Source organism: Synchiropus splendidus, chromosome 19, assembly GCF_027744825.2.
Source record: "Synchiropus splendidus isolate RoL2022-P1 chromosome 19, RoL_Sspl_1.0, whole genome shotgun sequence".
Lineage (NCBI taxonomy): Eukaryota > Metazoa > Chordata > Actinopteri > Syngnathiformes > Callionymidae > Synchiropus > Synchiropus splendidus.
Window position 1 is genome coordinate 13,679,928 of NC_071352.1, and position 26,054 is coordinate 13,705,981.

At 44.1% G+C, this 26,054-nt stretch overlaps 2 protein-coding genes across 14 annotated transcripts; one reads left to right on the plus strand and one right to left on the minus strand.

Annotated features, from left to right (window-relative positions):
* The first annotated feature begins 781 nt into the window (after positions 1 to 781).
* On the plus strand, positions 782 to 14,767 carry LOC128751037 (oxysterol-binding protein-related protein 7-like). Of its 5 annotated transcripts, XM_053851784.1 has the most exons (23): positions 4,345 to 4,475; positions 5,391 to 5,616; positions 5,776 to 5,919; positions 6,094 to 6,147; positions 6,219 to 6,332; positions 6,411 to 6,572; positions 6,648 to 6,783; positions 7,166 to 7,284; positions 7,356 to 7,442; positions 7,520 to 7,661; positions 8,188 to 8,321; positions 9,443 to 9,535; positions 9,708 to 9,888; positions 9,954 to 10,028; positions 10,402 to 10,616; positions 10,700 to 10,837; positions 10,910 to 10,973; positions 11,060 to 11,138; positions 12,601 to 12,745; positions 12,817 to 12,967; positions 13,047 to 13,173; positions 13,249 to 13,371; positions 14,024 to 14,767. In XM_053851784.1, the coding sequence occupies exons 2-23, from the start codon at positions 5,449 to 5,451 to the stop codon at positions 14,130 to 14,132; spliced, it is 2,760 nt and encodes a 919-aa protein (XP_053707759.1). In that variant the 5' UTR covers positions 4,345 to 4,475; positions 5,391 to 5,448; the 3' UTR covers positions 14,133 to 14,767. The 5 variants fall into 5 exon arrangements, with proteins under 5 accessions (XP_053707757.1, XP_053707758.1, XP_053707759.1 ...); XM_053851782.1 differs by lacking the exon at positions 4,345 to 4,475 and adding an exon at positions 782 to 915 and having other exon boundaries at positions 6,411 to 6,783; XM_053851783.1 differs by lacking the exon at positions 4,345 to 4,475 and adding an exon at positions 1,686 to 1,801 and having other exon boundaries at positions 6,411 to 6,783.
* A 61-nt stretch (positions 14,768 to 14,828) lies between these two features.
* LOC128751038 (TANK-binding kinase 1-binding protein 1-like) lies at positions 14,829 to 25,875 on the minus strand. 9 transcript variants are annotated; one of them, XM_053851789.1, is made up of 14 exons: positions 25,602 to 25,662; positions 21,781 to 21,850; positions 21,483 to 21,711; positions 21,217 to 21,348; positions 20,450 to 20,554; positions 19,231 to 19,381; positions 18,933 to 19,126; positions 18,407 to 18,474; positions 18,231 to 18,337; positions 17,834 to 18,033; positions 17,470 to 17,754; positions 17,329 to 17,409; positions 17,027 to 17,254; positions 14,832 to 15,990 (listed from the first exon to the last, which is right to left on the minus strand). In XM_053851789.1, the coding sequence occupies exons 1-14, from the start codon at positions 25,645 to 25,647 to the stop codon at positions 15,862 to 15,864; spliced, it is 2,025 nt and encodes a 674-aa protein (XP_053707764.1). In that variant the 5' UTR covers positions 25,648 to 25,662; the 3' UTR covers positions 14,832 to 15,861. The 9 variants fall into 9 exon arrangements, with proteins under 9 accessions (XP_053707766.1, XP_053707764.1, XP_053707762.1 ...); XM_053851787.1 differs by lacking the exons at positions 21,781 to 21,850; positions 25,602 to 25,662 and adding exons at positions 23,794 to 23,935; positions 24,863 to 25,397; XM_053851792.1 differs by lacking the exon at positions 25,602 to 25,662 and adding an exon at positions 23,512 to 23,770.
* Between the last annotated feature and the right edge of the window lie 179 nt (positions 25,876 to 26,054).

Below are 26,054 nucleotides of genomic sequence, written 5' to 3' on the forward strand. Positions count from 1 at the left end.
ACGGGTTGGTGCAGCGGCAGCAGGTGCATGCGGTCGCTGTATCGAACCGTCGTGGTGAAGAGGGAGCTGAGTCACAAGACGAAGCTCTCGATTTGCCGATCGATCTACGTTCCCACCCTCACCTATGGTCACGAGCTTTGGGTAATGACCGAAAGGATGAGGTCGCGGATACAAGCGGCTGAGATGAGTTTCTTCCGCAGGGTGGCTGGGCGCACCCTTAGAGATAGGGTGAGGAGTTCGGTCATCCGGGAGGAGCTCGGGGTGGAGCCGCTGCTCCTCCACATGGAGAGGAACCAGCTGAGGTGGCTCGGGCATCTGATACGGATGCCCCCTGGACGCCTCCCTGGGGAGGTGTTCCGGGCATGTCCGACCGGGAGGAGACCCCGGGGAAGACCCAGGACTCGCTGGAGAGATGATGTCTCCGGTCTGGCCTGCGAACGCCTCGGGATCCCCTGGGGGGGAGCTGGAGGAGGAATGTGCGGATCGGGAAGTTTGGGCTTCCTTGCTCCAAATGCTGCCTCCGCGACCCGACCCCGGATAAGCGGCAGAAGAAGGCGAAGGTGACACTCTGTAGCTTTATAAAAATACTAATGTTACTGAAATGGCCTTCAACAAAGTAGAAAAAATAGGCCATGATATCAGCTAGAAAGATTTACATTGAAACATTTCAACAAAGTAAATATATTCCTGTGTGAATGTATGCCCTAATCTGAAGAGCGTCTTGTCTTTACAGCGGTTTTGAGCGGTGGTTGAATCGTCCCTGGATCTTTTAATAGCAAAGTTTCGCACCACTCTGTCTGTATCCCTGGATCGCGGGGTACCCATGATGCACTGGGGCACGCGCGTGTCTCACTGAAGTGTGTGGTGCGGCTGGCGCCGGTGTTCAGTCAACGCTGGGGCGCAGTCACGTTGCAGGTCAGTGCCACTCGTTCTAAATGGGTCATTCTGCTCTGGTTTGTGAGTCAGAATTACTGTTGTTTTTTTTCTTCTTTCGGCGTTAATTGAATCCACACTTGATCTGTTGATCTGGACAATTCTTTCTTCGCCACTTGAACTCTGAAGTTGAACCTTCCCCAACGGCACTTCATTATAATGTAATGGAAAACACGCTTGTTGTAAAATTGTTCCTTGGAAGAGCAGTCGGTTGTTTTGTCTTTTGTTGTTCGAAGGCGCCATTTTTTTTTCGACGTCGGAGCATAAACCGCCACTCTTTCTCGTAATTTGATGTTAGTGTAAAGAGAGTTTGATAAACAGTTGAAATAAAAAAAAATATATATACAGCTGCCTTATGCCTATATTAAAGAAAATGAAAAGGTTTTGTTTTCACTTGTTTGTGTTCAAGAATCACATCCTTAAATGTCCCAAAAAGTCAAGTTCTAAATTTCTTCTTATAATCTAAATGCATTGTTCCCTCGACTTTGCTTCCAATTAATTTATTAAAAAATGTTTGTCATCATGAAACAAGGCTTTCGTGTCTTGTTCACATACTTTCTGCGATAACATTCCTGTCGGTGAACAAGTCAAAAATGATACACTCGTGTGTGACTTAGTAGCTTGATACCAAGACAAACACAGCAAAAATAAAAACTTCTAGGTATCGAGTTGTGTATACAGAGAGTCAGCCATGGTGGTATCCTCAATACAAAAGAGCTCAATTTTATGCATGTTTCTGCCTCACATTCCAGAGGAATGGAAACCAGTCTGTCCAGATTGAGCCTCAACGTAGGTGAGATTTAAAGGCAGGATATGGACAACACAACATGGCAAACTACTGTGATTCTACAGCGTGGTGTGGCTTGTTGTGGGTTCTGTTCTTTTGAAATAGATGTTTATGTGGAGGTCTAGTTTGCTTGTCACACTGGTACCTGCATGTTTAACACAACAAAAGGCCAATATCCTGGTGAACTGGTTGGTTAAAAACAAGTTCAAACCCCTGGATGTTGATGCGTTTGCATCCCCCAACACCTCTCCCCCACACGCACAATGCAAATGATCTGAGAGCCCTCTTTAGAATGACGTCTTCCCTTTGACCTGTACTCCTTGCTCTATGTTACACGGAAGGTCACAATGTCCTTTCTCTGTATTTCTGGTTTGACCACATACTTCTCATGGTTATTGGTGCAAAGCTGCGTTCTGTCTGATGACAAGTGTCGCTGTGAGGCATTATAAGACTCAGCAAGTCAATCTCTGAAGTTGCTTTTCGTTCCGTGTGAGAGTTGCAGATCACAGTTTTAACGTTTCTGGGGGCATTTTCATTCCCTGAAACTGACGCATACATGATTGTCTGGTCCAAATTGGAGCGTTGTGAATGATGAAAAGGCGTCTGGCTGTCAAATTAAACCAGGAAGTGGTTAATTTACTGCATGCAATAATAGAGGCTCTTTGAGTGTTTCATGCCAAATTGATTCATATGACGTGAAATGAATTGAAGTAAAACAAAATATACACTTCACAGTTGTGCAGTTGTTTTAATGCAGACAATCGCCAGAATAATAATATAGAGTACTGCTCTTATAATCCACAGAGAGCGATATATATATATATATATATATATATATATATATATATATATACACGCTGTAGGGTTATAGTTGTTGTTGAATAGAACTAGAATACTTTGCCGACAGGCATCGAGGAGATGTTCTGAGACATCTATGTCATTGGACTCGATAGACGGCGCTTGTGCCAGACGATCGCGTTCAACAGAAGAGGTCCAGAACCAGCACGTACGAGAATTGGTTCAATGCTCCTGAAGGTGTCAACATAGTGGAGGAGAGCTTCCATTGACGGGTTTCTGGATTAAAGTTGGCTCCGTTTCTGAATAAAGTTTCATTTTTAGAGGCAACCTCAGCACTCTTTCTGTTGGTTTCCTTTATGTTGCAAGAATGATAGAATGTATGTAAACATACTCGCCACTGTTCCCCTCGGATCAACATTTGACTGTAGTCACATGACAACTGAGAACATCAAGCAGGAGTTCTTAAACATCAGAAGCACAGTTTGGTTTGGTTTGGTTGGTAGCGACGCAGCGTGAAATCTACCTCTTGATTCTTGTCATGGACCCTCTCTTTTTTTCCACCATTTCAGAGGATTCAATCTCTGTCAGTCTGTGGTCTAAAGATTTGTAGCAGGCTTTTTGTGAGAGAATGTTTTCAGAATGTGTATATGTTTGTTTCAATATTGATATTTGGTGCTATTGAATCCGACAAGATATGATGATGATGAGGGTGATGTAAAAGGGATAGGTGGAAGTTGGTTGTATGGTTGTATAAAATAGCTTAAGGTGGTGCGGAAACTGTGGCGCTCTTTGAGAAATGTTAAAATACTAAGAAGAGCCACTATAGTTGGATGTTGGATTTCCCCATGAAGGGAAGAATATCAGAATTATGAGTGCTGCTGGTCGTTGTATGTGATCAATATTTTTACATCGACACATTCTTTCTCATTGTTAAAGCCCTAGACATCAGGCATTTTCCGAGGGTTTAGCCTCTCCAAATCTATTCACCACATCCAGGCTGACTGAGGGCGAGTAGCCCTGTTAAACCTGTCAATGTCGGCTGTAGAGCGCTTAAAAATCTGACAATATAATATGTTTCACTTTTGGTCTGCATACATTTTATGTGTCCAAAGTAATACATATATTTAACTTCCTCATCATTCAGATTCCTGGCAGCGACTGGCATGAGGGCATTCCCGTTTCTGCTTCTATATTGAGGGGAAAAGAGGCCTTGGATAGTCCCCTATAATCTCTCTTATTCAGTAGAATACGCCAAGACAGCAGGGAGGATTGTCCTTTGCCATATCTATCTTTGTGCTCAAATGATACGTAAACAAAATGAATGCTTTTCAAATGTCACTTTGCATTTTACTCTAATATTCCTGGAACATATTTTGGCTTCAAATTACTGTTATAACGCCAATTGTCAGGGTTTTTATTCATGAAGTGGATTTAAGGTGAATATTCTGTATTGTGGTCCAGCCAGAATATTCAGACTGTATTCTGACTGACTGTAAGGAACTTGGTGCTCACCTAAAACCATATCTATGAAGAAATCCATTGAAAACACAGGTATTTGTCATAGTTGGTATTTGTCATAGGAAATCTAGCAATGCCAGTCTTTAGCAACCTCCATGTTGTAAAGACATTTGAAGAGACTAAATGAAATTGTTTAGTGTTGCAGGTCAATAATGTAAGTTTCCATATTGAAAGTGGATCTTGGCATGTCAGGCAGACTGTACTTGAGGCGGTTGGTTGAGATGCAGAGTGAGCTCATCACTTTGCAGCCACGCCCAGATACCGGCTGCTCTTTGGTAGGCACCAGTCTGACAGGCTCATGAGTCAGCGACTTTGTTCTCAGTGCAACACTTGGCTTGGGTGCCAGCCTAAAGGACGCTTCCTTCTGTCTGTTGGCCCGGAAGTTTATTTTCTATCACTGTTGGAGCACACAGTCCGAGAACGTTGTGAACCGTTTCAGGTATGTTGTCATTTATGTTGGTATTTCCAAGCCAGTGGTCACTGCTGTTTTGTTACGTGACGTGTTATGTATACGTTTGTCCTTTGCCTTTGAAAATGTGTGTCCCTTGTTGGTTTGTACTGCGTTGTCGAATGAATCTTTCCCTCTTCATTTGGATTATTGCCATTTAAAGATTTACAAATGAGTTGTTTTTGAATGGGAAGCAGAGATTCAGGAAAAATAAGTGTGAAACCAATGGCACCTCATGTTAGGGCTACCTGGTATAGGTCATACTTCAAGTAAGAGGTATTAACAATCCATGACCTGGGACAAGTCTTTCTTGTTCAGTGATATTCATTGATATTGTTTTGCCTTTTTTGCAATGCTTAATTGAAAGTGCAATGTATTACGAATAGTGGTATTGAGCAGTAGTGTTTTTTTTATTAGAAAAAAAAAATGGATCGAGAAACAAAGTGGAGTTTCATTTATTGAATTGGTGACAGTCAAAACGCTAGTTTGACTCGTGTGTCCAGCCGGAATGTGCGACTTGAGTTGAGTTCCGCGAGCAACAGACTTCCATCATTGTGATTTTTGCGTGATATCATCTCTTAAAAAGAGAAGTTTTCTGATGGCTCTCAATGAAGCTGCAGCGGTGCATCATGCTTGTTCATATGCAGCGGACAGCCTGACCTGGATACCTATTCTTTTTTATGACTCTTACTCTAATATTTTAGGTAAACCAACTGCGTGTTTTGAATTGTGGTAAAACATCTGAGTGTCCATTTATTTTCACTGATGTATGTTTTCCCAACCATTCAAGGCTACACCTTTCTACCTATTTTTAGTTTGTTTAGCTTCAACGTTCATTTGCAAATGTTTTGCGCTGAAATGTACACATGTGATTTGGATGTCAACCGTTGCGCTCTGTCTCCACAGTTCTTGCCACTTTGCCATGTGTGACAACCTTCCCTGATTTGTCTCTTCCGGCCACTCGATGCAACGCTTTCCTCACCACTTTCTGCCAATGGACCCTCAAGTGTGTCCGCCTCCCCTGGCCAGCAGCCAGTCGCACACCTCTGGCCTGGACAAATCCCCGTGCAGTACTTACAAACAGAGCCATTCACGCAATAGCAGCACTGGATCCTCAAAGCAATCGAAGCAGGTTAGGACTGTTGTCGGGGTCGGCTGAATGGGATCCTGATCTGCTCTCCCTACTATTACTCTCCTAAGTTTTCCGGTGTAAAACGATGATATGAAAAATTCAGTGAACTGGGAGCTTTTGCGAAATGAATGACTTGACATGCAACACTTCTTTTTGCAGTCTCGCAACTGGGAAGTGATGGAGGACCTGACTAATCTGGAACAGCTTTCAGCTCTGGGTTCAACTATGGACTTAAGTATTCCTGGGATCTGCGAGGGCTACTTGATGAAAAGGAGGAAATACCCATTGAAAGGCTGGCACAAGGTGAGACTATACTCTGCATGTATCCTGACCTACCTCATGGACATTTCTAGCTGCATTAAAATACTATACAAGAGTCATACAAGTAATGTTCTTTTTTTTTCCCTTCCATTTTTGTCATACATCCATTTTGTCACCACATATGAAGTATTAATTTTTGCATTCTTTTTCTGCCAGAGATACTTCCTGCTGGAGAAAGGAATCCTGAAATACTCAAAGACACAACAAGATGTAAGTAACTACGCATTTCTATTGTTGTGCAAACAAGGATCTTGCAAAGGTTTCTCTGTTTCGTTGCATAGATACAAAGAGGAAAGTTGCATGGCTCTTTAGATGTCAGCCTGGCTGTTATGTCCATCAACAGGAAGGCCAAGCGTATTGACCTCGATGCTGGGGACAACCTTTACCACCTCATGGTAACTCACAAAATCCGAATGAGATGTTCTGCCTTCTTTGTGCTTATTATATTCATAATATATCTTGTCTATTTTTAGGCAAAGAGCCATGATCTCTTCTATATCTGGTTGACAAAGCTGTGTGCTCATCGTGTTTATCGGAAAAACGAGGCAATGAGTGTGCAGCGTGGTGTCTTGCATGCTCTCTCCATGGGTCACAATACTCTGCCTGTCATGTCCCGCCTAGCGCACCAGAACACGGTCAGTCCTAGCGCCTTTATTCAAATGATGCTGTCCTGTGGTGTATGTGTGACCCGTCATGCTGCAATTTCCCAGTTACCCCAGTATGCAAGTTCAGCGTCAGTGTGCCACACCGAGATGGGAAGCCCACTTGTGACCTCGTACCCACCTGTATCCAACAAAGTGTCTGCCTGGTTGCAACAGACTCACGACATTGATGCGGCATCCAACGGTATGTACGCTTTGCAAGTGCAAATATATAAATGTATATAATATATATATGATATATAAATATTTCCTCCTTTTGTTGGGGGCGGAATAGTTTGAAATTGAAAGGTGCAATTTTTATGCTATATTTTCTGTTGCTGTGAAGAGATTTAATTTATTCCAAGCATGATGCAGACCATATTTGGATCCACACTTGCCTTCAAACTGCCTTAATTCTTAAAGCCATAGATTCAACTAGGTGGTAGAAACAAGCCAGAGATTTTGGTCCAGTGAGTAGTGATTGAAAACCGCTGGTTCTTCCCTTTTCTGGCCTCTCAGAATGCGTGTTAACATTTTATTCCATAGTGATTTTGTGCAGTGTGGTAACTTGGTGTGTCTTGCATCAGACTTGGCCCAATGTCAGGCGGAGCTCACAGAACTTGCCCAGCTCATTCAGAGACTCCAGTGGCTGGAAGGAGGCTTCCCCATCACTAACACAGACTTGGAGATGCGAATCAGCATGCAGGTGAGATCAGAGGATTATTTTAAATCGTAGCCCAAAGGTTTACCATTGCTTTTTAATGTGCTCCATTTTAGAATTTATTCCTTGAAAAGCCGAAAAAGAAGTCAAAAGGCATTGGCCACTCCAGGACTCTGTCACGTGTTGAAGCCATGGGTGGAGTTGTAAGTCATGAATCTCTCAAATTTAGAGTTTTAGTTTTATTGGTGTGGAGGGATTAATACGTATGAATCTTGTTCAGTTCACCTCTAGCCACCTGAGTACCAACAGCAAGTCTGTTCAGTCCATCCCTGACCATGTCTACTCCCAGCTGTCCAACCCCCAGGTGACTTCACCTGAAGCCAAGAAGATTCACCAGGACATCTGCGTTGTGTCCCAGAGAGGTACATTTCCCTGTTCAGAATTGTCTCTTACGTTTGCTCAGTTCAAACAATAGAAAGGTAACAAATGTTGAGGATCACTGATGCTGCTCGCAGATCTTAAGTTTTTGAGTGTACAGCCCCGACCTCTGAAGGGACCGGCCCGGTTAGAGCTAGGGATGCACCCATCCTGGTATCGGGTATCAACCCGATCCAGCCTCTTAAAGTGGGACTGGGCATCAGTGGAAAAACTGCAGATCCAGGAGCCGATCCTGACATTTAAACTAGTGCTCACGTTGACGTCACACGCGGCAAGTTCTCAGTTTCCATCTGAAGATTCTCCACTCAGTCATGCGAGGATGCAAAGTAAAATATGGTAGTTGAATGGGATAGCTTTTCCAAATTAAGAAACGATGAGTAGTTCTAGTTCTGATGTCAAAAGGTCAAATAGTTACCAGTAGCATTCCATCACTGCAACTTCATGGATGGTTATTCAAGACCGACTTCTCAAAAGAGACTTTTTGTTCCCCATGTGATACTGCTATTTCAGTTCATGACTCCTTGAAGTCCATCCATGAGGTACTGATGTTGGAGCGGGAGCGATTGCAGCAGGCGTGGACCAGCCCCGACCTGAAGCAGAATGCTTCCCAGCAGCTGGCTACCCTGTGCAGCACACTGTCTGAGGTAACTGTCCAACAACACCCAACGCATGTTGGTCATTTTAATTTGACATTGAGTGGAATGTGGACAATTGCCGTCATATGTAGTACAGTACAAGTTTTTACATTTATCGGAGATATAATATCACACCACCTTGATACAGTTATATAGACGCGTTTATTATTGCACAAGGAATTCATTTTTCAAATTTAAAAAAGTAACCAAATTGCTATCATTGGAACACACAAGCAGTTTGTATTTGTAGTTTGACTTGCTTGTTGCTCTGTTCTCAACACTGTTGAGGTTATGAGGTGGTTATGCACCATTCCTCCTGAATTTTTATGTAGTATTGCAATTGCTCCGGAATGCAATGCTTGTTTTGCCTTTTATTTGACTGTACCTGAAGGCAAATCACATCTCTAAAATACGATGCATCATACGGTCGCTTGAACCTCAGTCCTTCAAGCTTCAGTCAGGTCATTTAACATGGTGCCTTCATTATTGGTATCGCCCTGTTGAAAGAAAGACAGCCAGAAAGACCAAGCCCTCAACCTGTGTGAAACTGCTCAGCAGGTTTGGGCTGTTCTTGTCAGGACACAAGTTATCACAGGTGCAGTACTTTCTTTCCCACCTTAAAGTCGCGCCTGTTGTCCTCCTTTGTTGGCACACACACAGAACAGTATGCTGTTTACACCTTGATTCTTGTCTTAGAAGTTGATTTGAAGGTTTCTTCTCATGTTTCATGTTGGACATGGTTGTTCATGTGTAGTTGCCTACTTTAGATTCCAAGACCTTTGTCATTTACCTTCCTCTAAGACCTGAACAAGGAAGTGTTTTTCCTCTGTTTGTCTGTCTGCCGTGGAGACAGATCATGTTGTCACCTCCTAAAGGATCTGTTAAAGTAAATAGATCTACTGTAATTAAAAAAAAATGATGATGAATAGGATTAACAATCTTAGCTGTATTTCTTCTGTGAAAGAACAGCAGCTATGGCTGTTGTGTGCAACTGTCAAATAGTCCCTTTGGTGCTGCGATGTGTGACCTCTAGTTTATTCTGTGCACTCTGAACTGGGCGTGAGAATTTATTTGTTCCCTCTTCTGTTTTGTGGGATGCGTGTGTGGGTTGTGTGCGTGTGCATGTTTAGTTTGATATACAGTCTCACCATACGAAAGTCCATTCACTTTCCCTGTCCTCTGACTCTACTGAGGGATCCTTCTGCACAGTACGTGCAGACCAGGTGTGTATGGTCCACCTGTCATATATATATATATATATTTTATCTATTGAATTCCACGGAGTTGGTGCTGGGGGTCACTACTTTTGCCAGGTGATTTTGGGCTTTCTTTTTTGTCCGCATGGCTTGAACAGACTTTAAAACCATGAATCCATTCACATCTCTCCGACCGCAGAGAACACCGTCAATGAGCCGCCATAGCCAGCGCCCGCCCTCTGTGGCAGACTCCATGGCGGAATACTTCGATGCAAGCGAGGTGATAGTGTGCGACAGCTCGTCGGAGGCAGAGGCTTCTGACGAGTCTGGCCTGAGTGACATCACCACCACGAGCACTTCGGAGCCTGAAGAAGGACATGGTTGGTATTCTGGAGAAACTGGCCATTGAGCTCATAATGACTCAGAATTTATTTTTTCTTCACAGCCAGCGCCACCCTGAAATACCGGGCGAGTCTGAATGCAGCTCATGACAAGCCTCGTCCGGCTCTTCCTGACACTGGTTAGCACTCACGCATTTACTTAATGGAATGTGAGGTGTTTGTCTTCCCAACATTCGCATGATCGGCTCACAAAAGATTCTTCTGGTGTTCTAAGAGGCATCTCAAAAATACTGCTGAATTCAGTGGGGATGCCCGAGGGAGTGGGGACCCAGACTGCTTGGTTAGAAAAGTGTCTTTCATTCAGAAGTACGCATCTGCCTGAAGAGGTTTCTTAACTGAGAACAAGTGTGCCTGAAGAAGTTGAACTTGTGAGATAAACAGCAGTTAGATTTCAGCTGGGATCACTTTGTCCACACCTCACACAGTTCATGTTGTATCCAAGACTAGCATTTGAATTTTGTTTCCTCTGAATTCTATTATCCTGTATTCCAGGTCGCCGTACAGCCCTCCCTGCTCCAGGAACCGACAACAGCCACATTGGCATCATGTCCATCCTGTACAATAACATTGGCAAGGACCTGTCCAGAGTGTCCATGCCTGTTGCTCTCAATGAGCCACTGTCCTTGCTGCAGCGGCTGAGTGAAGAGCTAGAGTACACAGAGCTGCTGGACATGGCGAATCACATTGACGATCCTTATGAGAGGATGGTCAGTCCTCAGAGAACTTAAGTCTAATATTTCGAGCACTATTCTGATACTCAAGAAGTATTGGATTGTGTGTGTTTTTCCAGGTTTATGTTGCGGCATTCTCCATCTCTGGATATGCGTGGGCGTCCTGGAGGTTCCGCTACAAACCCTTCAACCCTGTTCTGGGAGAGACGTACGAGAGTCACAGAGAGGACCGTGGCTTCCGTTACGTCAGTGAACAGGTAGGTGCTTCTCTGGGACGATAAATGGTTCCTCCAACCTGCTCTTCATCCATCACAATGTTTTCCTATCAGGTCAGCCACCATCCTCCTATTTCTGCCTGCCATGCTGAGTCTGAAAACTTTACTTTCTGGCAAGGTAGAGCTGCGTTTAGTGTTAAGTACTGCATGTCCAAAGTCAGTTTAAGTTATTGAGATTTTTCGTTTGCCTTTGCTTGTCCTCAGATCAGAGATGGAAGAACAAATTTTGGGGAAAATCTGTGGAGATCATCTCCAGTGGCCCAGTCAATGTCAGCCTGCCCAGGTGAGCTGTACAAGGCTCTTCGGAGCGCTGCAATATTGAAGCGTAAACATGCCCTCACTGATGTGTACCTGAAGGTATAAGTGCTTTGATACTAGTCTTTTACTCAGGAGTACCATGTTCAAACAGTTTTTTCAAGTGTTAGTAGTCTACTCTGGCTGCTCTTTAAAGAAACATAAAAAACAAAACACAAAAACGGTACGAAATGCAGCCAATAAAGACATGATATAATAACGAATCAGAGGGTACAGTTTTAACATTTACTGAAGTGGTGAGAATGAAAACGTTTTTAAATCATGAGAAGCAAGTTAGTAGCGGTCCCTCTTTTCTTTATATCCCGTTGGAATGCAGGACTTGAGTTCTGCAAGCAACTGACATCAGTTAGAGATTTTTCCTTGAGAAACACACTAACACATCATGGAGCTTGACTTGAAGGTGACAGTGTTCATTTTGTTTTGATGCTTCTATTTCGTTTTAATATCTTGGTTCACGTGAGAGTTCATCTTGAAAAAGATCATTTTTCTGATGTCATGGCGCCTGTCATCTAAGCCATATCGGTGCACCACTCTGGTTAAGGTGGGGCAGAACGAATGATCAAAACCACTGGATCTATTAAGACCAACTCTGACTTGAGACTCTCTGTAGGTGCTAATGTCCATACTGAGAGTTCATTCTATTATAAACACATTTAAAACAGCGATTGTGAACTGGATTCCTCCATAATGTCCATATCGCTGTCACACAGAGCAGAGCAGGGTCCACAGAATCTTTCTCAGACAGATATTGAGTCTGATTGATCTCCACTTCAACCTGGAGAAGAAACCTCAGAGCATCGCGAGCGCCGCCTCTGAAATACACTCCACAGATGATAAATGCGATAAAACACCGGTCTGTACAGTGTGGGGAGAAGAACAAGTGGTGCCAGGCAGAGCAGCCACGTTGGGAAAACAGGACCCGGTTGTTGTTTAGTTTAAAGTTTAGCTTGTGCCAGATGGTCTTAAAAGTGCTTCATCATGCCAACACATGAGACAAAGTGTTGCTCCTTCCTACAGAAAGTGAACTTTTTTTTTTTCTTCAATGTGTCATTGTTAATTTGAGGGGAAACAAATCTTGTCAATGTAACTGAATCACATCACTCAATTAAATCTGAAAAAAATATAGACGTCCTCAAACACCATTCATGCTTGTGAGACCGAAGATCAGTGCATTTAAATGAATGCATTGATGTCAAACTCTGGTTGTTTGGTTATTTTTTGTCCTCAAGGAAAGCTGCCAAAGCTCCCCTGCTCTACGCCCCTGTTTACATTGACCCCAAAATGTTACTCTATTATTTATGGATATCGGGTTTTTTTTTTTCACCCAGTTCAAGCCCTGTCATATTCAGATGAATGAGTCAATTAGGTTACATTGCTCCGCAGCCGGTTTGACCGAGTCATTATGTTGTTGCTTTTGTGCTTCTGCTCAGGTATGGCGATCACTATGAGTGGAACAAGGCCGTGACGTGCATTCACAACGTGCTGAGTCAGCAGCGTTGGTTAGAGCACTACGGTGAGGTTGTCATTAAAAACACCAAGAGCGACGTCTGCACTTGCAAGATCACTTTTGTCAAGGTGAGGACGAACTCCTGGTTAGAATCTCTCACCATCAAAACGGATCCATGTTTTCATCCTCTGTCTTGCAGTCCCGGTATTGGAGCTCTGATAACAGCAAAAATGAGGTCCAGGGTGTGGTTCTGGACCAGGCTGGAGAAGTAGTTCATCGCTTTGGAGGGCTCTGGCACGAAGGGATCTTCTGTGACACACTGCCGACACCCAAGTGCATCTGGAAGCCCAGTAGGTTGCGTCCCATCGGAGGATGCCGTGAAGTCGATAGTATGTGTGTGGCGTTTTCTGATGGCTTTGTTTTTCCTAGACGTGCAGCCAGATGACCACGCTCAGTTCTACGGTTTCTCCCGTTACGCCAGAGAGCTCAATGAACTGACACCGGAGCTGAAAAAGGTCCTGCCTCCCACAGACACTCGCTACAGACCTGACCAGCGGTATGGTTCCTAATATTCGTCCTTATTGTTTTTCTCTGGAAGTTGCATTGTTTTATTTGTGGTCTTTCTATTCAGGCTGCTGGAGGAGGGTAAAGTGGCAGAAGCTGACAAGAGGAAGGACCAAGTGGAAGAGAAGCAACGCGAGAGGAGGAAGGAGATGGCCAAGCAAGGAGAGGAACACACCCCCAGGTTCTTCAGGTACTTTTGGGCGGTGCAGTCACATCATCATTTCAATACCATATTTTATAGCTTAAAAGCTATAAAAAAAATATTCTGAACTACACTTGTCATGTATTTTTGGTGATACATTTATGATCATTTGCCGCAAGTCATTCTATTCACCAGACCTTGTGCCTTACCAAGTCACTCAGCAGATGCTGATTGAGTTGGGGTAAATATTTATGTGAGTAGATGTGAATAAACATGACGTCACCAAAACCTAAACACAAAGAACTATGATGATATTCTTTGCATTCATGGCTGTGACTGCGTGTGTCTCTCGCTAGAATCAAACTATGCAAGTCAATAAAACATCCCCAAATCATGAAAATTGAAATTTCGTCTTCTCAACCTGCATCATCCAACTGACAACCTTCATTTTCCTGAGGACATATGCCACTGTGCAGTCACATATTACCTATAGCAGGGAGATAATTTCTTACTTTGTGAAGAACAGACCACAATGGTTTTTTTTTTGTGAAGGATGCCCTTGTTTCTTGCTTAAACCCCAGTCCCCCAAAGTGTCTTGTCACAATCCTGATGTCATTATTCCTTTACATTCCGTACCACATGAAGGTGACCTTTGATCTTACTCACATTTCTTTCCATTTCTCCCCCAATCTCTCCATAGGAGATTGCTGGACGAATCGGGAAGGGAAGTCTGGTTGTACAATGGAACTTACTGGGACATCCGCTCGGACCCAGGCTTTGCCCACACTGAAAACCTGGACCTGTGGTAGAGCTCTTGTGGTGATGGACATTTCTACAATTGGAGTCCTCTAAAGCACACACGAGGGAAGATGACGCGAGGGAAATGCTTTTGAATTCTATGCCACATAAAGATGACGTGCAGCCACTGTTCAAATGACGACTCTGCAGACAGAGACTGATTCGGTTCCACTGTCACGCGTCTCTCTTTTCCTTGTGAATGCCCTTTTAAAGCTTAGTTGACAAATGTTAAGGTTTGTGCTTGACAGGAGGCCTATGTATGTATGTGTATTTCCTTCATTGTTTTATGATGTTTGTGAGTAAAATATTTATTTTGATTTTAAAAGCTCCTGAGATGAAATTCTGGGTGTCTGCGTTTGCAGGATGTTTGTTGTGTTCAACAGGTCACCTAGAGGCTTCACCGTCTGAAGTTGTCATTTTTCAGTGCTTCAGATGTCCTTTGTTGTTAGCACAGTGGTGACACTGACAGTCTTAGCTATTCTGGCATTTGTTCTTGTCAGATCATACACAGAGGGCAGCATCTATCATTTTGACCATTCAATCGATTCATGTATTGTTTCATCAAAACATTTTAAATGAAAAAGATACTCCTGTGAATAGCCAGACATTTCTTTTTACCTTTTTTTTAAATAAATTCTTTAATCAACAACAATGTCTCATGTTTTTCTAAAACATCAATGTGATATTTGAGTGAACACAATTTTATTTTATTTTTTTAATAAAAACGGTTGCAAACTTACCAACCGTTATTCTAAAGAATGTTCTTAACAGAATCTGTTGTGTTGGGTTGTTGGAGTAAACAATCTTCCTTTAAAGCTGTTCATCTCAAATATGTTGGGAGGTGTCACTGCGTGAGTGATCAGTCATGATTTGATCTTTCTTCTGAAACGTCTTCATACTGGTGAAATCAATATTTGAAATGTATTTCCTAATAGATTTTAAATAGTTCATTTTTTAAATATTACTATAGTGACTGCTAGAAGAACACATTATGATGGTTATTAAATAAAAATCCTGAAGTGATCATTTATCTTTTTTTTTTTTTTTTTTTTTTTTTTTTTTTGAAAACCGTCCTGAATCTAACCAACCATAAACTGAGGGAGACTAACATGGACAATGCCATTTCTTGTCCAATGGTAGGGAGTTCTCGATGGTTCCAGAACAAACCCAGCAGGAACATATCCCACCTATAACCAGGGTGTATAATTCCTCCCCAACCAGAGTCATATTCAACTTCAAAGGAACACCAATGTTCCTAAATTTGACTCTGTTGCAACATTTGTAAAAGTCACACACAACATGGATTTCAAGTGACGGCACAGCACTTGGCTTGGCAGGGTTCCCATTGGAGTTCCTAGTTCCTGTTTTTCCTCATTTATTTTTGTCCTTACATCACAGTTCAATCCAAAATGTCCTTTTATCAGCTGGTGCGACTGCAGCTGTGAGTGTTGACCAGCATAGAGGGCGATACACCTCTCTGGCTGTGGAATTACTGCACTGTAAAAGACTGACATTCAGACGCATCACTTTCTTTTATTCAGTTTCACTTTTGTGGCGATCAGGTATCCTCACTCTACAATGTACACGCTGCATTGAAACTAAATTAAGGCTTAAAAAGAATAAATGCGAAGTGGAACTGGAAGACCACTAGTTTAGACAGACATTCTCCTGGATTTCCCCCGCTGTTGTGGGCAGGTGATGATTTTGGGCTGGGAGCAGTGACTGCACTCTGAATGTTTGTCATATCTTGCTGTTCTCCAGATGGGAGTCGATGTGTTTGATGAGAGCATCATCTGGATACCCGGTGGGAAAGGTCAGATGGCACAGGGGGCAGCTTCGTACCGCGCTCTCTTCTGACTCCATCCATAACTGCATAGGGAGAGAATTCAGAGAAGCTCTTCAGGTTCACACTTGAAGACAGGAACGTGTATAATATGGCAAGTGACAAATGTTTAGAGGATTAAAGAAGCCATCTTGACCCACTGTCTTGTTCAATGCTGCCCTGAACTCCCTCCCCATACAGTACAGACCAACCTCTGAATAGAGCAACGCCTCTGCTTGTATTCAACACTTGGACAGCGTGCATGTATTTACATTATGACTTGTGGATAGCAACCATGGTTCCACCCAGCAGTCGCATACTAATGGCCGGTTATATGCTCTTTCACCTATCTCCAGACAGTTCCAAACCAGCTCACTCGAACTTAAGACGCCTTTTGGATTGAGGGTGATTCTTTGCCTTAGAGAAATACGTAGCCACTTTGCATAAAACAAATCTAATGACGGAGCGGAATCCATACACAATGGTTACATGGTGAACCTAATGTGAGGTCGCACAGAAAAGACGGTCAGAAAAGCAACCCATCCTCACTCCCATGGTGCAATATATTGACATTGGGAAAGTGGACTTTTGTGGCCTATACTGACAAAAAGGCAGCCTTCAGTGTAGAATGTTACACATACGGTTGGTGTTTCATGCTCCAGGAATGAGTGTGGAGCGCGAGGAGCGCTGGGGTGCGGGGCGCATCGCAGGGAAACAAGGAGAAGTGCTGAACCACTCTTCAGTGAAATACACTGGATGTCATTTATAACCCCCTCCTCCTTCGTGAGAGTGCTGAATGTGACCATGACTAAAACGCATGGCCGTTTGACCTGCTTTAAATAGCAGTTTGACATCTTATTAAACAGACTGAATGGAGCGATATCGCCTGAAGGTTGCCTTTTTCCGTTAGTATAGGACGCAAAAGGCAACTTTCCCAATGTTTCCCAATATATGATGCCATTGGAGTGAGCAGTAAAGCTGTGTGGCGTGGCCCAAAACTCATGTGGCGGAATTCATTGAATAAAAAAGTGACTTTTGTGACTGTGATCACGCTGTCAATGCATCAATGCATTGTCAACTTACATTGATGGACGGCCAAGACTGCGCCCGCTCTGCATTAATGTCAGCAGGCAGGCGGCAGGACAGTGTGACTGGGCCCTCAGGGGCCGAGTGGGAAGGATGCTGAGGCTGTTTCCGAGCTGATGGGAACGGTAGATGATGTGGCGGCTCTCTCAGTGTTGTTGAGCCAATTCCAATAGTGCCAAGCGTCCGGAGCGGACTGGGAGCTGTGGACAAATACGGACCCAGCTCCTGTAATAATAAAACGTACAGTAAGTACTTTGTGGGCGACACCGATGACAACCACTGTTGAAAACTATCATCACCTCGTCTTCGTCGGAGGACTGGGGCGGGGTCACAAGTGGGGTGGGCTCGGGTCGGTCATCCAGGTGGCAAAAATGATGAACCTGTAGATGAGGACAGACATGGTGATAGCAGCATTTTCACTCCAGTGACTCAAGTCTCACCTTTGCAGCAACAGGAAAGCCAAGCTCCAGAGGACGGTGGTGCGGACTGCTGCTCAGACTCCCCCCTCCAGCTCTTTCCGCCACAACAACTTCTCCTATCCTATCCCCTCCACCTCCATGAGCAGAGGCAGGCCGGACCAGCTCCACTGGACCGGCTCGAAGCTGGCGCTTGCTTTGACCATAACTGCGACTATCTCCAAGCAGTGACCTGGGTTTAGGAAGGGTGGACACTGGGTCTCTCACCAGACGGGCTGGGGCCCTCTGGAGAAGTGATGGGTCAGAGACCTGCAGGGGAAGATGTCAATACTACAATTCACGGACATGCAAATCGTCTGTGTGACTCACGACCCGTGAGAGTCCGAACCTCTGAATAACTGCGGCGTCCCTGGAACTTTGCCCGCAGGAGGCTGCTGGTTGGCTGGTGGGAGTAGGATGCAGGACCAGTGTTGGGAGAAAGAGGAGGGGACAGAGAAGACAACAGCCTCTCTGAAGACAAAGGATGGTGTCGTAGGTGATTTGGCGAAGTAGGTGAGAGACGCTGAGGAGCCGGTGGCGAATTGGACACTGATGGGAGGGAGCAAAAAAACATTATTTTTTTGTTCTTTTCATTGCAATCTGTCATAACAGCATAAGAGAGTGGGTGGACTTGTATTTTCATACGACGGCTGCTCTCAAAAAAGTAGAGACGCACTTCATAGTCTCCATTGTTTTTCAGACTCAAGACGTTTCACTGTTTTTTAACCTGTCTTCTTCTGACCTACCATGCTCCTGTGTGGCTTGTCTGAGGAGATCACTCTGTTTCGCACTCAGACTCCGAACCCGACCCAGCTCTTCTGTTAGCTCAGTGTAAGCCAAAGCCAGGTTCACCCTGTCACACAGGCAAAAAATAAAAACAAAGATTCACAACCCAAGTGCCTGAAACTGAGACCGCACTTACTGTTCGTCTCCAGCTTTCTTGATCCATTCCACGTCACAGTGCTCACAGTGAGACTTCAACTCCTGAGACTGATAGAAACTTGGTTTCAGATACGGCAGTGTTTTTGAACCTTTTTTAAAGCCACGGCACACTTGGTTCATTGAGAAAATCCCGAGGCACGCCACCAAAGGTCGAAAATCTCTTTTGACTTGTGAAAATGTCTCCAAAAAGTGGTGGGAATTATGGCAAAAATATATCAGGATGTTTTTTTTTAATAACTGCTTCAATTTTTTCACAATCTCATGTGTTTTTGTGACTAACTTGTGGGTTTCTGGTCAAAAATCTGGCAATTTACTTCTAGTTTAGGTCATTTCCAGACAAATCTTTTACTTCTATGCCATACGTGCTGAGCCTTTGCTATTGGTTTATCCACTGCGTGGTGCCGCCTCACGCCTGAGAACTGATTTCCCTAGTAATTCCCCTGCTACACACCACTTGTCCTGTTGTGGCAGACAACTGAGAAAGGTGTGGCATACGTGTGACTTACCTGTCTCTGTGCTTCCTGCAGCTGCGCCACTTCTTGCTGCAACTTCTGGAGCTTCACCCTCAGCTCACTCTCCCTCTGACACGCACCCTCAGCCTGGTTCAGTGCACCTTCGAGTTCAGCTTCCAAGCGCTGTAGTTTCATATCTGACAGTGCATCCAGGCTGCGGGAGCTCTGGAGTGTCGGCCCACGACCTTCTGACCACACCCACACGCACATGAGGATGGAACAGGATTTGGTTCGGGAGCTCAAAGTTTAGACTGGTAAAGTCATTGTACACCAAAGAAAACAAGCGTGTTACCTCTGGGGACAAGCAGATTGTCATGCGTTCGCACTTTATGGGCATCATTGTGGCGGATCTGTGTGCTGAGATTCTGAATGGAGCTCTCTCTTTGTCTCAGAGCTGACTCCAGACTGCAGATGCGCTTGACATGCTGCTCAGCCAGACTGGTCTGAAACAAACACAAAAACCAATGAATTTCCATGGTAGTGTGCACGTGGACTTGTTTACCCAACTTTGTGAACCTAGTTCATCTTCACTTGTGGGGACCACAAGGCATCAAACTCTGAATGAGCATGAAACTATGCATTAAACAAAGAAGTGTGGAATGACTCAAAGCATTTTTTTATATGTAGATTCTTTAAAACAGCCACAGACTTAAATCACGCTCGGCATTCTTGGATGCAGTCACTTGATAAGGTTTCCAACAGGTGACTCCATCCATCCAGAAGCCAAGGCCAAGAGTTTGCAGCCAGCAAAGCACAAGGTGGCTATTTGGAATCATCGAAAATATTAAACATCTTGTAGGATGTGACAGGTTTGTCGTCCTGGTCCAATCAGAAGCCTGCATGCTGTAAGGTGGAGTATGCAGGCTCTGGATTGGACAGGAAGGGACAGAGATGAGACGTGAGTACAGCGAACTACGTCCAATAAAACCGAACAGAGAGCGAGACTCCAGTCTGTTTGTAAAAGCATCACAATAACACAGTTATTCACCCTTCTTTTTCTTTGCTAGATAATTCCAGATGTCATGCTCCACATATTTGTCTTCTGTATGTATCTATAATGCAGCAGAAAAGTAGTAAGAATAAATAAAGAAAGGCGTGTCCAAAGGTTGTCTGTATAAATAGCTTTAAGTTTGCTGGCTCACATTATTTTGTGGATGGTTAGGTTTGGTGTGAGAGGCTGGGGAAAGCAGTTGGGCAGTGAGAGGTTCCCACAAGGATAGAGAGACAAACGCGTCTGTGTGTGTCTTGCTTATACTGCACAGTGAATTATGACTGCAGTTATTCAAGATGGCACAGATCAGATGAGTGATGATGAGTCACAATGAATGAACAGACTCAACAAGTCCAAAGTGATGCTTGATGTGAATCACATTCACTACAATACCACTTTGTTCTTGGCGCTGGTACCCTATTGTTCTGTTGTATTCTGTGTTCTATATGTCATGTAACATATACTGCACGTCAGGGAAGGTTATGTCAACAGATAGGAATGGAATATATCGTGCACACACCATCTTGTCCAGATCCCTCTGCATGTTGTTCTTCTCCAGATGGATCTTTTTGTACGCCTGGATGACGTCCTCCAGCTGCTCCTCTCTCTCTTTAGTCTTCTGCAGCTTTGACAGAGAACCACAAATACAGATACACCTGCAGACCTCAAAAACCCGGCCAGTTTTGGGTCACAACTTTTCCTAAATCACATTCCTTTCACCTCTGTTCATACAAAAACATACGAAAAAGAATTACATTTTTCATCTTATACCTAATTCTACGGATAAGGATTAGGGCCAGTGAAGAAAAAAAAATCTGACTTTAAAGTGAGAATTCTGACTTTACTTTAATTCTCACTTTAAAGTGAGAATTCTGACTTTTTTTTCTCAGAATTCTGACTTTTTTTTCTCAGAATTCTGACTTTAATCTCAGACTTTAAAGTGAAAATTCTGACTTTTTTCTCAGAATTTTGACTTTTCTTTCTCAGAATTCTGACTTTAATCTCAGACTTTAAAGTGAAAATTCTGACTTTTTTCTCAGAATTTTGACTTTTCTTTCTCAGAATTCTGACTTTAATCTCAGACTTTAAAGTGAGAATTCTGACTTTTTTTTCTCAGAATTCTGACTTTAATCTCAGACTTTAAAGTCAGAATTCTCAATTTAAACTCAGAATTCTCCCTCTCAAAAAGGTCCATGAGAGGACCTTGACATCCCAACATGTGACATGTGGAACAACTACACCTCTGTTAGTAATAACTAACTGACGGGACTGACAATACGTCTGTACCTCTTGAGTGAGAGAGTTGACCCTCAGCTGAAGGTTGGTGGTCTCTGTCTGGATGCCTCCGGCGTCAGTGATGGTGAGCTCACAGGAGCAGCACAGGTTCCTCTCCTCTCCGGAGACATGGATCATCGGAAACTAGAGAGGAGATTCATTTGACATAGGAGGACGTGTGCGGCAGACACACAGACACATGCTTCGTCTCCAACAGCTCAGTTATGTACATGTACTTTTGTGGTCCATGACACATGGGATCTGGTGTGTGCACGCACCTTATACTCATACTGCTTGAGTTTCAGCTTGATGCTGCTGTTCTCTCTCTCTAGACTGGCCAGGCGGGTTTTGATATCATGATAGGCAGCAGCAAGCGCCAATCCAGATGCCGGGTACACGTCATCTGGAAGCTGACTGGTCGACCAGCTGATCCCCGATATGGCCACTTCGTCTCCTCCTCCCAGCAGGCTCAGCTCTCCTCTGCCGAATAAATCCATCATCAGTGAGCTGCAGGGAAAGAAAAACACACTGTTGCGATGGACTTGCACTGAAAGGCCAGACAAAGAGGTCATCTACTGGACTCGGAGTGAATGTTCAGCGTCATGCCATGTAGATGACGTCCAGACGGAGGATGTCTGCGTGTTGACTGTAGGGAAACATAACCATTCAGAACAAGGATTTTGAAAAATGTTGAAACATAGAAGGCTGCATTTCGTGTCCCTTCTGGCTGGCTGTTTAGGGCGGAAGAGCCCGGACAAAGACGGCTGTGTTACTTCTGTGAAGATGATGCAGCAGAGTGGAACCCAAATGTTCGCAGAAAACACACAAACACCATTTACAGTAGTCCACAACCACAAATGCCCACAGAACTGAGAGGTCAGCACACAAGCCTGATGAAAACATCGACACAACTATCGAACCTCGGCACAAATCCTGGAAGAATTTGCCAAGAATACGTGGAGAGAGACATTACCAGTCTGGAACCCTGACAATCGTACAAGTGTCCTTGGATGAGAAGGTGGTGAGACAGCAGCTCAGAGCAGGTTCCAGCGTGTGCCACCAGAAAAGCTTGAGCAGAAGAAGCGGGAGCGTATGGACAACTAAAACACAAGCAAATCCTGATATTGCGCGAGTTAAGAACCACATAGAAAGGTTTGGGTGTCACGATCACTGCTAAATTAATTTCCTAGTATTAAATGAAATGAATGAATCTTACACATACTGTGAAATGGCATACATCCCTACACAAAGTCCTAACAAGTAGGTGTGTTTGTCCGCACAAATAAAGCTAGACAACACACACACACACAGCTCCCTGGAGACAGCAGTATAGTGAACACTGCCAAGTGATAGTTGTCTGATCTCAGGGTGAATTATTCACGGACAGCAGGGTGACCAAAATGTGTGATCACAGTTCTGTTGCTGACTAAGCACAAAAATGCCGCCAGAAATGAGTGAATTTAGACAAGAGCAATTATTTTACAATCAATGTGAACAATTGAAATAGTTACTTCTCTGGTTGTGTGTGTTCAGTTCAGATGCCCCTGAAGATTTCACATGCAGGAAAAAGTTTCATTTTTTACTGAATGGATCCTGCAGTGACAAACTCATCATGGGTGACCAAACATGTGTACCAGTTGACATGACATTTTCAGGAGTGCAAGCATTTGAAAGAAGAGAATGAACCAACTTTAGGTGAATAGAATCTGGATGGAATTGAAATTTCACCTCACCCCAGTCGACATTTTTTTAGAAAACACCATGAAGTTAGTTTGACACCAGTATATCACGGTCAATGGTGTCAAATGTTTTTCCATGTTTCCATGTTTTGTTTTGTTTATTCCGCTCCTGAATCCAAATTGTCTGTCATTCAGTAGACTGTTTTTTTCTACACATGTATACAGTTGCTTAGTTGAGTGTAGTGAAGAGCTTTTCCCCTGCTACGTGATTCATCACTTTTTTCCAGGAAGGGCAAAAGTTTAAGTTTTTGAAACAGTTAAAAACTGTTCATGCATGCAGTGTGTGAATGCTAGATTGAAAACAATGACGACAACACCCGTGAAATTCAGCGAAACCATTATGGCATGTTTTTTTCACAATTGACATCATGCTTTCTCCAGCCTCTCACCTTTAACCTGACCATCTAAAACACATGGCTAACTTTAACCCGGACTCTGAAACTAAATTGCGCCCACTTATAATGAATTACTTTTACAGACATTTTAAGCCCTGTGAGGACATGCCAAAATGTCCTCACAAGGGAAAATGTCCTCGCAAGAAGGTGGCTTGTCAAGACTTGGAACTCACGTGTATGGCAAAACATGCCCACTGTTGCAGATAAACGCGCACATTTGAGTAGAAATCAGAATCTCTAGGCAACGTTTTCACCCACAGACATTTCTCGCTGCACAGGGAGAGACACAACTTTTATTTTTAAAATATCAGAGCTGATCACCTCACCAGAAAAAAAGACATTTTGACAAGGGAGAAGCTGAAAGGAAAAGAATAAGAATAAGATAGATAGTCATAGTAGGCAATAGTTCAGTACAATGCAAATGTATTGTGAGCAAATACACACTACATACTGACCTAAATATGGAGTTGCACCAGTCGGCTTCATTGACTTTTTTGGTGCAGTAACAAGAGTCAGCCGACGGCAGCGCAGGACCATATGTCTCCGTCACATGGATTGTTCTTTTATTCATGGACAGCCCCAGTTAGTCACAAACTCCTGCAGTTACATACATAAGGCAGTGGAACTGGCCGTCACTGCTGTGTTCAAACAAAGCTCACCGTGTGTTTCTCCAAACTTTTATATGGCACATAGCTTAAGGACCACAGTAAGTGCGCCTGCAGGGCTGTGTGTCGGACACAGTAGTTAGTAATACCGGGGCACCACAGGGAACTGTTCCCTCTCCGTTCCTCTTCACCATTTACACTACAGACTTCAACTATCGGTCGGAGACTTGCCACCTTGAGAAATTCTCTTACAACTCTGCCATAGTTGGATGTATCAGCAAGGGTGAGGAGACTGAGTACAGGGCTGTGGTGGAGGACTTTGTTGCTTGGTGTCAGCTGAACTATCTGACTTTGGTCCAAGGAACTGGTGGTGGACCTACGGAGGACCAAGTCTCCTGTGACCCCCGTTTCCATCCGGGGGGTCAAGGTGGATATGGTTAAGGACTATAAATATCTTGGGGTTCACATAGACAACAGACTGGACTGGGCTCTGAACACTGAGGCCCTTTACTAAAAAGGACAGAGTCGTCTCTACTTTTTGAGGAGGCTCAGCTCCTTCAACGTCTGCGGGACCCTGCTGAGGATGTTTTATGAGGCGGTGGTGTCCAGTGCAATTCTGTTTGCTGTGGTTTGCTGGGGGCAGCAGATTAACGGTGGAGGACACTAACAGACTCAATAGACTCATCCGCAAAGCTGGTGATGTGGTGGGGCTGAAACTGGAGAGAAGGATGCTCCTGGAACTAAGGAGCATCCTGGAAAACATCACCATTGGCACGTTTTTCTGTTCTTGAACTGCATTTTCTTACACATTGTTTTCTAAACTCTTTTGTATCGCTTTTTTTTCTGCACTTTATAATATTATTTCTTCTTAATTTATTGTGATATGTTGTGTACAGAGCATGTTATGAACACGATTTACCTTGGGAAAGTTTTCTGATTCTGATGATGAAGAGCTCAGGAGCAAACTGAGAACTGGGAGCCAGAGACCTTCATTCATCATGATCTCACCTATTGCCCTGGATTATACTGTCCAGAAGTTGAGTCATTCTGACCATGCTGTGGATTGAATCACACCACATAAATCGTGAGTCAAACTGTGGGCATTAAGAGACGACACGCAGCCATTGGCCAGGTATCTTAACCAAACACCACTGACACTTCTGCTTCACTCTACCGTGGTGCAGCCATGGATGCAAGTGGTCAGAGAATCTAGTTCATCCACCAGACACTAGCAAACATTGAGGATTCCACAGCCATTCATATGGAAAACCACAACAGTGTGGCTCACCTCTTGAACTCTCTTCCAACAGAAAAAGACCCCGGAATGTAGACAAAGAATGTGACGTCGACTTACAATGTTTATGAAACAACAACAATCATAAAGACACGCGCACATATCTTGAACATGTCTCAGGCTCAGTCCTGTTCGCGTCATCCAGTATTTCACACTGACGCATCACCTGCAATAACAGCGGGGTCTGTCTGTGGCTAGAACAGCGCGCTGTTGTTGCGGCTCCGTGGCTGTCGTATTCAGATTCCCGGTTCCTGCCCAGCGCATCAAAACATCCCACATCCAGATCCAGAATAAACGAATGCAGCGAACCGCCTGTTAAATGGGATGCACGGGCCGTTTTGTATGTATCGCATCCCTTACTCACGTGCGCTAAGCGAGACCGTGTGGAAGAGGCTGAGGAAGGTCGCCATAGCTTGGTCCTGATAGCAGCATCGGACGTGCTGTGCGAGTGAAGTGTGCGTGCGTGAGCGCTGGTGTGAGCGCGGGAGAGGTGGTACATACGTGATGTCGCTCCCCAGTTCACCAAGGGACTCGGAGGGTGGCGATCGTCGGTGGGATGAGGCTCTGTAGACGCAGGCAACAGTGGCACCGAGCGACCTACCACGGAAGGTAGTTGTATCACTCCCGTGAGCGGCTCCAGTCGGCTGCAGTACAGCTGGCTGACCACACGTGGGCAGTATAAGAGAACGCTCTGGACGCAACAACAGCGTCGGCGCCCCACTATTCTCAATGTTTCTCATTTTCCTCATATACATTTGTGTCACGCGGACTCTAACATACATCGTCCTCACAGGAAATTAGGAGCTATATAAAGCAC